The sequence below is a fragment of the Diadema antillarum genome, unplaced genomic scaffold (genome assembly GCF_040938485.1).
Source record: "Diadema antillarum isolate AM-2024a unplaced genomic scaffold, OU_Dant_1.0 scf00000042, whole genome shotgun sequence".
In the NCBI taxonomy this organism is placed as follows: Eukaryota; Metazoa; Echinodermata; class Echinoidea; order Diadematoida; family Diadematidae; genus Diadema; species Diadema antillarum.
In genome coordinates this window covers 1309386-1323417 of record NW_027270931.1, presented here as the reverse complement: position 1 = coordinate 1323417, position 14032 = coordinate 1309386, and the positions used below count along the sequence as shown (strand labels likewise).

At 36.8% G+C, this 14032-nt stretch overlaps 1 protein-coding gene across 1 annotated transcript; it reads left to right on the top strand.

The window, feature by feature from the left end:
• Positions 1 to 1182: 1182 nt before the first annotated feature.
• LOC139712741 (retinol dehydrogenase 8-like) lies at positions 1183 to 3908 on the top strand. The gene is made up of 3 exons (XM_071624540.1): positions 1183 to 1447; positions 2753 to 2932; positions 3811 to 3908. The coding sequence occupies exons 1-3, from the start codon at positions 1183 to 1185 to the stop codon at positions 3906 to 3908; spliced, it is 543 nt and encodes a 180-aa protein (XP_071480641.1).
• The last annotated feature ends 10124 nt before the right edge of the window (positions 3909 to 14032 follow it).

Genomic DNA, 14032 nt, shown 5'->3' with positions numbered 1-14032 from the left:
ATACGAATGTTGGACTCTGCAACTGTCGACATGCGTATGTGCGCCGTGAAATCAGCCCTTTCACAAGCATTGGCCACTCACTGGAATATCATATTCCCCCCCCCCCCCCCCCTGAAATTATCAGATCGGGTCAACTGATTTTGTGGCTTTAGAATAGTCTATCCTTTTAATCCGTGAAGAATGAATCTAAATCTCCTTTCACTCACCAAGTCTTACAAAAATGTGGCAGCAAAAATCATCATTTAATTGGAACCTTTTTATTTCATTGTCTATCTCACATTAGGAAATGATTAGATGGAATCCACTGAATGCGTGTATTATGCATAAAGCCAGAAAAAATGCGGTTGAAGGGGCAATTTTAATAGATAAAAATAGTGTGTGTAATAATGTCAAATATGTTTTAGATTTTGATAGTATTGTACCTCAGACTATAACAAAGGTTTTAGAATGATTTTTGTGATAAAAACAAATGAAGGCATAACATTGTATGACCAAATACATTCCTTTTCTTATTCTACCATGTGAAATACACTATCACTGAATGAAGGAATATAATAAAAAAGCAGAACCGACCTAGCTGCAAAAAGGGGTGTTTTCTAGAAGTTCTTAGGATACATTCTTTCGAAGTAGAGCTTAGGAAAGTGCCTGCATTACAAAAAAAAAGGGGGGAAGTTTTAGGAACGCCTGTCTCACAAGAACTGAAAGGAAGGTATCTTTTTCCACTCATCGGGTCACTCTGGGGAAAGATAGAATGCATGGTAACAATAGCTGACTAGTTGATCACAGTTCTGAAGCAAAGCCTGAGCTGTAGGCTTCGGTTATGTAGGCAAAATAATTCAGGTAATTATTACTGTGATGGCATAAAATTAGTAGAATTATTTAATGTGAATAGTAGGAATAAGTGTTTTTCTGATCATGTTTACTCATCATACTAACTTTACATGTAATAGTACGCCATGAATAATCTGAGCCTCCTACCAGAATTGTCTATAGAGTTTTATGATCGAGAGTATCAAAGATTTTATTCATAACTGTCAAAGTAACATGCTATTCTTCTGAGAACTGTGTTATTACTTATCTTATTGTTACTTATTATACGATAGCAAATGACTTTCCTAAAACCAAACCTCTTATCTTATTCTGTTTTGCTTAAAAGCGCGGAGTGAATTTCGTGAGGTTACCATGGCTCCTCAAGTAGTACTTCTGACTGGATGTTCGTCGGGTCTCGGATTCTCTATGGCTCGACGTCTCGCACAAGACCCCGATCAACGCTACCTTGTCATTGCAACCGACAAAGACATGGCAGGAAAGGCCGAGTTGGTTGCTGCCGTTGGGGACGCTATTGATAAGACAATCTTCATCAAAGAGATGGACATCACCAAGGATGAAGACATCACACAAGTAGTTGATGATGCCATTAAAACATACGAACGCATTGATATTCTCAGTGAGTATATTATAACGGCATGACCAGATTACTCTTGAAACGATGTGCGCAATAATTTTGTAGTTGACATTTCGCATCGTCATTGCTCCGCCATTTCTTTATTGCTATTACTGCTTTGCAGTGTCTCACCGTCCTTATGAAATGTACAATAAACAGACGATAAACAGTTTGCTAATGTATAGTTTCAAATGGTATTTTTTCAATTTTCACAAACCTTTAATCGTTTCTTCACTAATTCTTAACAGCAAATTCTAGAGACCAGGTGAGTTCACGAGATTTTCTAAAAACTTTTAGGCCTACATATTTATTGATTTTGGACAGATTAAGGCATTCGACCAATCCCTGGTACGTCTCTCCCTAAAAGAGAGTGCAGAGAAGTAAAAAAAAAGTTAATAAATTTGTGTTTGACTTTGTTGATTTTGCTTGTTTTCGTGTTGTATAAGACCACTAGAGACACCATCTAAAATCAATTACATCAATTAAACCGAATTACACTGCGTACTGTAATTTTTACAGCTTCGCTAACATGTTAAAGGAGACTTCCGAATGATTTTTTTTCTGATTTTTACATTATGAATAACTTTAAAGAAGTTAAACTGAATCGCAGAGTTTCAGAATTTGTGATGATTGGGATGATAAATAAGAATGTTTTTGAAATTTAAAACAAATGAACAAGGATGAGGACATGGCTGCCTCATACTAAGAATTCATGAGTTGTGGCTCAAGGAAGCAGAACAAAAGAAGAAGGCATGCATAGATTATACACGGGTGAACTTGCAAGCAAGCGGTATTGTAATGGAATTGCACTGCCACATTTCTAAAATATGTGAGGCTCCTGTGTCATCAACATTGTTCAGTGTAATTTGTTTAAGGTTATTTCAGAGTATTGTTTCTCGAGCGCATTCTAAGTGCATGGCAACCAAAGAGATTTCTCCTTGATGGCAACCGAATTATGCACATTCAAGAGCGAATCAGTGGCTTTCCTAGCCTGTGTAATGATAATATTCATGAGATAATATCTCTAGGTTACGAAAAGAAAAGCGCGAAGCGCAGTATTGATACCAAGTTTACCGCGCGAATTGTTTGCTCAAAATATATGGCGCTCCTACCCCAAAGTAGGTGAAGGCGACGTGGAGGGTCCAGCAGGAGCGCTGTCGAGGTAGCCCGAAGCTCATAATTATATTAATCGTCCGCAAAGAGGCTGGGGGTCATCATAGATAGTAGTTCAGGTAGTTCAGGTAAATCTATTTTGTCATTAACAAACTGCTCGTGATTTTTTTTCCCATTCTTTTTTTTTTTTTTAAGTCAACGTAGCCGGAGTTGCTACTATGGGGCTTCCAGAGCGCATGTCACGTGCCAGGATAGAGAGTATATTCAACGTAAACACTATCGGCACGATCCGACTCACCCTGGCCGTACTCCCTAACATGAAACATAAAAAGGCGGGAAAAATCATCAGTGTCACCAGCGTTGGGGGAGTGAGAGGTAAGGTAAAAATATAAAAGTCTCCTGCGTAAATATTTATTGCCAAAGTACGTCATTCCGAACATGTCGTCTCTACACAAATGCAATGAACATGTCATTGTGCAATAGATTTACAACTCCATTCTATCAGTTATTCTTGCCATTTAATGTGTAAGTGTAATGTTAATTTCTAAATATATGTATACTTTTGTTATGTGATTTGCAAAAAAAAACAGAAATAAAAGCAACCCAAACCAATAACCGCATGAGTAGACTGTAAATTACAGAAAGCCCTTTGGTCACAATGGTTTACTCCCTTTTCATTACCTACAGTGTAGATGGGTTAAGAAAGTCTTTTTTATTGAGTTGATGTCATTTTAAAGCACTGCTTAGAGCCTCTTCTACTTGCATCTGTCCTTTATTATTACAAATTAAAGTCTGGTGGCATTTTGGAGGTATGTGATGCGTACATTACATTCATACATACATTCCTCTAGCTTGTTACCAAAAGGCGCTAAATCCGTCATTTTTCAATGGATTTAGCGCCTTTTGGTTTCTTGATTCCGATCTCTTGAATTATCTTCATATATATTGCAAAGCACCCACAAGTACCTCTGTAAAATGAAAAAAAAAATCACTTGACAAAATGTCAGGGTGCCCAAAATTTGCGTGTTCTTCAACGACATTTCTTGAGTTCTGTTCTGTCATTGATGGTATTGTGTGTTTGTTTGTGTGTGTGTGTGTGTGTGCGTGTGTGTGTGTGTGTGTGTGTGTTTGAGTGTGTGTGTGTGTGTGTGTGTGTGTGCGTGTGTTTGTGTGACCCTGCCCAGGAAAACCAGCAACTCGTCGCCAGATGTATAAATACACCTATACATGTATCTTCTAATATTGATGTGCAGGCGTGCCTTACGGTGAGGTGTACAGCGCCTCCAAGTTTGCCGTGGAAGGGTTCTTTGAATCGCTGCTCCCCGCTGTCAAGTCATTCAATATCAGGTGACAGCAAAACGGAATTTCTGGTACAACTCAAGTTTGTAAAGACGAAAATAGACTAATTATTTCCTACCAAAATCTCTTAGAGAAGCATCTTCCATTGATGGTTTCAAAAAGAATCTCAAGACCAATATTTTCAATTTAAATTGACAATATTGTATTATACCTGTATGTACAGTATGTGTACGTATATAGTGTTCGTTGGTTTATTGTCTTACTATTCTGTGATACTGTTGTAACGTGACACAATATGTACTCTGTTCTATTGCGCCTTGAGTATCTTTTTAGGTAGAAATGAGCGCTTTATAAGAGTCTCACTATTATTAATAAGTTAGTATTATTATAACGACAAGTGCATTATCATTCCCATTGCTTAGTATGTTAGCGCATCGTCTTGTGAATGTCAGAATAGCACTCAAAATGACATTTCATTGAATTTCACTTAGATAACACTTGCTTCAATTCAATTCAATTCAATTCATTTTATTTCCATACTTCTCATTTGTGGACATTATAACAAAAATCAAACAAGTTCTTTCACCTTGTAAACAATGTGCAAAACACAACAATATACATGGTGATAACTTCACGTAGATTTGTAAGCTGTTGTTGTTGTCGTTGTTTATATGTGTTTGTGATTTAAACCCAGATCTCAAGTTCGAAACGTATGGTTTTAAGAGAAGACTGGAGTATTTTTATCTAACTCTATAGCTGTTTGGAAATGACCAAGATATGATATCAAAATGTACTGGATACATCTCTTAATCCGGATGTCAAACGTACAGTGTATAGATCCCTCTACCGTTTGAGTCATATTTATTTGTTTCTGTTGTTTTGAAAACTCAAATCTAGTATCATTTTTGAAAAAAAAAATCAAGAAGGTATCGACCTTATTCCTGGATTCCAGTCTCTATGAAATTATTTTTCCTTAGATAACATGCTGCAATATCAAGATCTACAATATGACATCAATGTCTTTGTATATCTTTATTTAAACGCTAAACATTGTCCATCTTATGATGACAGATTATATCAAAAAATAACGCGTTAGTTTTTGTTAATATAATTATGTCAGCAGGAGATATGTTTTACCGTTCGTTGCACAGACACAAACGCATACATTTTCAGCCAGGTCCTCAGGTCATCACACTCAGTTATTGTTTCGAATTTTACTGAGATAAGTTTTAAAATTGGGGCAACTGTCGTTTTTTTTTTCAGTACATTGTAACTACAGTACGTCTATCTGACCAGTGTGGGTACTTTTTGTGGTAGTAGTTGTTTTTGTTGTTGCTAGTGGGTTTTTGTTTGTTTTGTTTTTGTTTGTTTGTTGTTGTTTTTGTTGTTTTTTGGGGGATTGTCAGTTCTAATGTGGTCTGTGGCACTATGTTCAATTTCAAAAATTATTGATTGTACCCTAGGGTTTGCATGGTAGAGCCTGCTCAAATAAAGACAAGAATGGCGACAGGAGTTTGGTCTGACATCGAGACCCAGATCAGTGACGAAACCATTCACGACATCGATCGACGTCAACTGCGCTGCGTTCTTAACGGAATGAAATGGGCTCCAGTCAGTCCAGTAGACGACGTGGTCGACGCCATTATGACGAAATGCGTTCAGGACGATTACCCGGTTTTCAGACACCTGGTTGCTCACCCCTTGATCAAGGGGTCGCTGGAAGGGCCCAGTACCGACCTTACAGGGGAAAAAACTATTGCCCTGCTGCGGAAGATGTTTGGGGCTGAGTAGATTGTGTGTTCGATCATACGGGCAGGAGTGTTTCAAATCCATCACACATTTTGCTTCTATTCTTTCTCTTCTGACAGCCAAACGATCAGCTCTCCTTCACGCAAATCAGTCATATCAGTGTCATCATCCCACTCGGGACATTTATGCTCTGCTTTCTGTATCAAGTCAATTTAATAATTTATGTTAGCCACGTTACTAAGCCGTTCGTTCACAAAGCAATAGATGTTTCAGATGTTAATAGATGTTTCAGAGATAATTGCCAAAAATTCTTGCTCAGCCTAAAGCAGCTAATCTGCTCTCATGTTTACCACTTACAATCTATGGATCAGACCGAGAACAAGACTCGTCAATGTGTGAGGAGATTTAAATGTCTTCCCACACCTCTTCCATAAACTTACTCTGAAAATAATGATGTGGTCAGTAATTTGCACATTCCAATGTTTGGTAAGTAATGACAGTACAAACTACTTTCACATATTACGTCAACAGTTTTTTTATTACAAAACGTCGCGATTCCACGTCTTTAAAGCACTATAATTAAATTCCAATGAATTTACTTCTGTTTTGTAAGGTACTTAGTTTATGTACTAAGATAACTAAGACAACTAAGATACTAAGATTATAGAATAAGAACCTGTATGAGTTCATTAGTTGTTAGTGGTTTTTGTATTGGGACTTAAGTATGTATTGTACAGTGAATCATGAGATCTCTTAGGATAATATGCGAATTGCATTAGTCACGGTCATGGCAGCATTTTGTGAGGTACACACACACACACACATGCCTGCACACATAGCGTAATACCATGTATGCATTCCTTGTGCTTTGACATGATCAGGAAATGGAAGCAAATATGTCATCAAGATGAAAGAAATGTAATGGCCCAAAATAAAATGAAACATAAGACTTTAATTTGAATTTGCGCTGCCAGATTGGGCCGACGAAAAAGGGAAAAAAATCTTTTCGGAAATTTGGTGGACCGACGTCAATCTTGGACCAGGGGCCCCTGGCCCCTGGTCCTTGGCTACCGCTAATGTCTCGCCCTGCAAAGAGAACTGTAAGGGTTCCTGTCGTTACCAGTCGAGACTTCGGTCACCAATGATAAGAAAAGTAAAGAACGGTGGACATTAGTAAAGAAAGTCGGAAGAATATTGTTTTCGATATCAGAAGTCTTGTAATATCGTAATCAGCGTGGATTTTTGCTCTCAATGTTAATGAAATGCAGTAAAGCAGCCACAATTCTTTTTGACCGAATCGGTGAACTCCAGCATATTATTATTGTAAAATTATGTAATGTAGGCCTCTATGGTTGTATTGGTTGCTTTCTCAACGGAATCTGCAGGATTTTCTTTTTCTCTGGAAATACCATGATCGTCAATATTGCCATGTAATGTACTTTTTATACCATTTTCAATTGTTTAATTGGTTTACAGCATATTTCAACTAAATTATCCTTCTTTGGAACCCACTAAACAGTATTGTGCCCGCCTTCACCTCACGCAGACCAGGGCATTCTTGAATGAACAAATCCAGAAAAAAAAATCCAGAAATATTCTCTGTGAGGTAATGTACCAGTAAACAAGTTTATAAAATGGGTTCAAGAATGTAGACAATTGGAAACGCTGAAATGAGTCACGTGTGCGTGCATTAATTTTTACTATCATGCACGGCCTTGCAAAAAAGCGTAAAGTCACTGACGTCACGATGTTCACACTAGCAGTGCGCACTTAATCAGTTGTTACAAGTGCGTCGCGCGCTACCATACGCGCTGTCAATCCTGTAAACAACTTCTCGTTCGGGCTGCCAGCCGGCCTTTCTTGTGCACAACAATCATGACGTGGCGTACGTATACGCTTATACGTACAGTACTTACATGTGCGGGATTTCCGAGTGCGACGTGCGTAAATGTTTGGGACGAACATTCTCGGACGTCTTGACCCACAAAGGTACGTGAAAAACGCTGACAAATGCTGTTAGTTTTCGAATTTTCGACCCATTTTATAAAACAAATGATGCACAGGATTATTTCGTGGCGTTAGTGGAGGCGTAGCTCACTCTCAGGTATTTACAATATAGTGCAACATGCACTCGGCTTCGCCTCGTGCATGTTTCACAATTGTAAATACCCTCGAGTGCACTATACGCCTACACTAACGCACTCTATCCTGTGCATCATTTGTATATTGATGTGATGCGTCTCATATCATTCTAAACTAATTGTATTTTTGTTACACATTTCACGAAAAAGAAATTCCGAATACTACACCTTGTATAGATTCATGATGTAACGAAAAGTGAAGTGACAGTAGGCCCTACTTATCACTAGAACTGGTGTTTCGTATAGATGATATAAAGTATCTAAAAAGGAACAATAATACGGGCAACTGTGCAACCGCCTCCAATGTAACCTCCGCAAAACCTAGATCTGAGAAAAAAAAAACATCAAAAATTTGATTTGGATGACTGGGAATGAACACTGGATTTTTGCTCATGAATAACATTCTATTTATTAATTGGTTGGTTTGTTTAGTATGTATTTCAAGTCTGAGCGTGATTATGAATAAGATTTTTTTTCTGAAGGATTATCTTCGCATAAATCAGAAATAAACTTTTGATCCCAAACTTGAAAATATTATGCAAACATTGCCAAATGCAATTCATTTTCAAACACCACATTTCATATCAATAGACTTTATTTTTTATTCCGAATCATTAACATCATTATTAACACTGAAGTATCCCATAGACTGAAAACAAACAAATTTAGCACCAAAAAAAAAACTTTTATCCTAACTTTGATGAGCAATGATACAGTTTGTATTTGGCAAACTCTTCCGCACACTCGATCGTAAAAATTACAAACAGCACAATATTTTTATGACTCACAATACGAACATTTCTGCTGCATAAAAAAGTCTTTCAAAAGAATGTAAGATAAGTGTAAATGTTTTTTCCCCTTCCACAGGGTGTTTTATTTATACACATATTGAGAAAGTGACATTTACAAATGATTTTTGAATACAAAACAATAATAATTAAGTTATCGACAAACAGTGGCCTACTGCACTTGTACATATAGCAAAATTTCTTTAACTTTTTTACAACATATGATTTATATTATTCTTTTTCTATTGTCAGAAACAACTCTGAAAACACTTTGAATATAATATAATTTTCATTAAATATTCAAAAACACTTAACGAATAAAGCCCATTTTTACACAAAATTCTTTTCTCTACACTTCATTTGACTTATACACTTTTCCATCTCAAAATGACATTTTATCTCAGATGTTATGTGTTCGAATGACGGAACGGTTTTTTTTTTTTTTCATTTCGCTGAAGAAATGTCTCTTCTTATAACAATCATCATACAGTTTAATGCACTGTTATCAAGACCATAAAATCCGAATAACTTATATTGGTTTGTAAATACAATTTGTTTATCTATCTTCAGGAGTAACCATCGCTCAAACTTATTCCATATATTACACTGTATTTGAATAAGGACATGAACGGAATTATATGCATTATGGTTTCCTCACTTTCATTACAAAATGTACACTTTTTATCTGTTACAAAACCAAATTTTAAAAGAACGTCTTTCATATAGAATATTCTATTGAGAATCTTAAATTGAAACCACCTCATATTAATATCAATAGTTGATTGAAGAGGGATTAAACAGTATAAAGACCATGCTTCATCATCCAGATCCAACATACTACTCCACTTTACAAAACTGTTACAACATTTTGACATGTGTCTTAACAACGTTTGATAAATATCAGAACAGCCTTTCTTATGTTTCAATATTACATTTAAACCATGATGAATAAAAGGTTTTGTCATCTTCGACATTCAGTTTTTTTTTTGTAAATGATTGAATAGAAGTGCACAATCCACCGTGCTGAAGAAAGATAGTTTGTATACCAAACTTCTTCTGAAATTCAAAATATGAAAGAAATTTTCCATCATTATCTGACAAGTCATTTATAAAACGTATACCTTTTTCACACCAAGACTTAAAGTATACAGTGTTGTTAATCATTCTAATTGAAGGATTATTCCAAAGAGGTTGGCTTGCCAAATTATCATGTGTATTAATTTGTAACAATTCTGAAAAAGCCAGAAGTACCTCTTTCCAAAAATCATTGAGCATTACATTGGCAAGTTTTTTTTTTTGTAGTATAATGACCCTATAAATAAATGAAACGATACTGGTTGGGGCAAGAAAGAACGGAACATGTGGAACGTGTAATTTTCAGTCTGCGGATCACAAACAAACCTTCTGATCCAGGATATTCTAAGAGATTTAGCATGCATGAAAATATCAATCATTTTAATACCACCATTACAATGTAACTGGCACATTTGATTTCTATTCATTTTATCGGGTTTATTTTCCCATATAAACGAATAAAAATAACGATTTATATCTGTCCATGTTTTAAAATTTGGTTTAGGAAGTGATAACAGCAAATAATTTAATTTTGACATCAATAATGATTTAACAACAGTAACTCTTCCTAAAACAGTAAGTGATCGTTTAGACCATTGTATTTGTAATATCTTTCATTTTTAAACGGTAATTTTTTTCAACCATTTCATGTAATTTAACTGAAAATTCTATTCCCAGGTACCTAAAGTACCTATCCTGAAAAATCCAGTCAAAATTACAATCTTCCAATGATCTAGTTCTACAATTCCGATTCTTTCCTATCCATATTGTTTTAGTCTTTCTGGGGTTAATTCGTAAATTCGATATATTAGCAAAATTATCAAAAATCTCAAGAGCATCTTTTAGATCTTGATCTGATCCGTTGAGTGTCAAAAGTGTGTCATCTGCATATTGTAATACTTTTTTTTTTCATTAATTTGTAACCCAACTACAGAATTCGTGTGCCTTATCATAATTCCAAGAATTTCACTGACCAACAGAAAAAGATAGGGTGATAAGGGATCCCCTTTGCCGACAGCCCTGTTCTATTTTGAATCTATCTGTAAAATAACCGTTCACTAAAACACTGGAAGTAGCATTGTTATAAAACATTTGAACCCATTTTTTCATAGATTGGCCGAAATTGAAAAAATCTACAACTTTAAAAAGAAACTTATGAGACACAGAATCGAAAACCTTTTCGAAGTCGATCAAAAATAACAAACCTGGTATATCATGTAACTTTGTATATAAAAGTTTATAAAATGGGTTCAAGAATGTAGCCAATTGGAAGCGCTGGAATGAGTCACGTGTGCGTTCATTATTTTCTTACTAACATGCACGGCCTGACGTCACAATGTTTACACTAGCAGTGCGCACTCAATCAGTTGTTACAAGTGCGTCACGCGCTACTATACGCTGTCAATCCTGTAAACAACTTCTAGTTCGGGCTGCCAGCCGGCCTTTCTTGTGCATAACTCTGCGTTCACATAGAAGTATTCGCTATTCGCTATTCGCTATTCGGGCACCGAGTACACCATCACCCGCACCGTCAACTCACCATCCCATGCAGTGAGGATTTCTTCCTCCTACGTCCCAGCAAATCTTATTAACAATTTCTAAACTGCATCAGAATGTCAGTCTACATGCTTTATTTTTGCTAAGGGGCAAATCCAGACCAAAATTGTCATTATTTCATAAACGAGAGACGGTATACGCTGCAAGAAAATCGAACAAGCTCGATTCCCACTTTGCTATACTATTCGCAGCTATTCGGTACTTTTGAATAGTGCCCTCTTATGTGAACCGGTGTGAGGAAATCCTATCGTTCGATTCAAGCTATTCGCGTGCCCTCGAAAACGAGCCCCGAATACCCGATTAGTATACTTCTATGTGAACGCAGCCTAACATGTGGCGTACGTATACCCTTATACGTACATTACTTATGTGCGGGATTTCCGAGTGCGACGTGCGTAAATGTTTGGGACGAACATCTTCGGACATCTTGACTTTTGAGCGAGTGCTACATGTAGCTGACTGGTATTGACCCACAAAGGTACGTGAAAAATGCAGTTAGTTTTCGACCCATTTTATAAAACAAATGATGCACATGATTATTTCGTGGCGTTAGTGAACTTCGGGAGGTGCGGCGCACTCGAGAGTATTGACAATGGTGCAACATGCACGAGGCGCACCTTCACTAACGCACTCTATCCTGTGCATCATTTGTATAATATCATACAGTAAACGAATATTTTCACAAATGTATCGACCTTCCAAAAATCCGGTTTGATTTCCATGTATCAAATATGATAAAAATTTCTTAAATCTGTTTGCTATACAACCAGATGCCAGTTTATATATTACATTCAGTGAAAAAATTGGACGCCAATTCTTTAAAAACTGTCAGGGTTGATTTGCTTTTGGAATTAATGTGATTACTCCCAATTTTTGTGCAGCCGACATTCGTCCTGAAAAATAAACATAATTTAAGGAATTTAACAAAAAAGTTTTAAGTGTAAATGTTGATCTGATTGTAGAATATCAAAATGTACCCGTCAACAGGAAAATTTGTCAAAAACACTGATATATTTTTGTATTCATTATGCTCTAATTCCTGAGATTCTTAACCCTATTCCCACACTTTTTTTTTTTTTTTGCCATTTTGGTCATATCCCACCCCCTCCCCACGTTTCGTGTGGTTATTTCGCAACGCGTGATGCTCTCACCGCGACATTTTATGATTTTTTTTCTTTGAAGTATCGCGCAACTTTTGGACCAAATTTGTTGCTCACGGGCATGCCGTCTTGAAGCCAGTCCCTTCGAGAAAAAAAAAATCACTGACCCAAAAATTGCTCAAAAACATGCTTTTGTGTGCAAATCCAATGTAAATTTTGTTTTTGCAATTAATTCATATAAATAAAAATAAATCTTTATACTTTCAATGGCTGATAATGATTTATCTTAGCCTGATTATGCTTTAAAAAGTTTCTGAGACAAATTTTGACGAAAAAAAAAACAAAAACAAAAAGTAAGAAACAAAGAAATACATAAGAAATTCAATAAACAATATAAAATACATAAGAAATAATTGTGAAGCCGAATTTTTGCTTCAATAATTGTTGATGATATTGAAAAGAATATGTCCACCAAAAACGAGAAGTCTTGGAGCTTTATTTTTTATTTATAGGCAAAAAAAGTACATAAATTAGGATAAATCAATTAATATAAGATACATAAATCAAAATTTGAAAAAATCCAACTATACAGTCTTGTAGGTTACATTGGCCTCTACCTTAGTGGAAATTTTCGCGAGGATCGCGCAATCCCCCCTCCCCCTTGGTTTCAAGTCCCTTAAGGTTTATGTGCAACTTTAATTTTTGATACAGGAAACATTCCTTCACTTTCAGCCACGCGTGCACGGGAGAAAGAATAAAATGCCGTGTAGGCCAGTCAAAACCACCGTATAGAGATGCTTCATCGTATAGATGTTTCATGCATTAAATCCTTGAAGTTTCGAATTTCAAAACTTTATTAGACTTTATCAGACTTCCAGCTTGAAAGGAAAGACATTCAATTTTCTTCTTGTTTCTTGAAATAAATTTTGTGCGTGCGTTTGTGTGTGTGTGTGTATGTGCATTTGTCCAAAGACACTTTTGGCAGTTATTTTGGTGTCACTGTCTGCAGCTGTGATTTTTTTTTTTTAACCCGAAACGGTTTGCATGCTGGAATGTATACTCAATTATCTATAAGACAGGACTGGTGACTGGAGTTTCGTCAGACATGTACAACCAGTTCAATTATGTAACCATTCACGACATTGATCCACATCGACGATGTTATCTTCTTGAGGTAACGGCTGAGTTTAACATTGTTTCAGTGGACGACGTCGTCGATGTCTTGGTGATGAATTGCGTTGAGGTCGACTATCCAGTTTTCAGACACCTCTCCATGAAACCAAGGAGGCACTGGGAGAAGCCGTTGCCGACCTGACGGGGGACAATCTATCGCCGCACTCCCAGGAAGATAATTGGGGCTGTGTAGATTGTATGATCGTAAATCCCGGGGGATGGGGGATATATCCCCTCCCCCCCCCCCCCCCGAAATGGAGGAGGGGGGGGGGATGGCCTGTACAATCATCCCCTCCCCCTCCCCTGAACTTTGAAAAAAAATGGAGGAAGCAGAAATGTGATTGTATCAATTTTGGCATATTGCATGACGTTTGTACGCCGGCCTTCAGACAGTTAACAGAGCTGAACAGTACCGGGTATTCTATCTTGTAGGAAAATGTATACTTAATTTTCACACGCGCTCGCTCGCTTCGCTCGCTCGCGAAGAAAGTAACATCGACATACGCTGTAAGGTATGGCAAATAGTATAGGCCTACATATAAACATGCTATGACTCGAGTAACTGGGGACCATCTGCAAAATGTGTACGAAAAC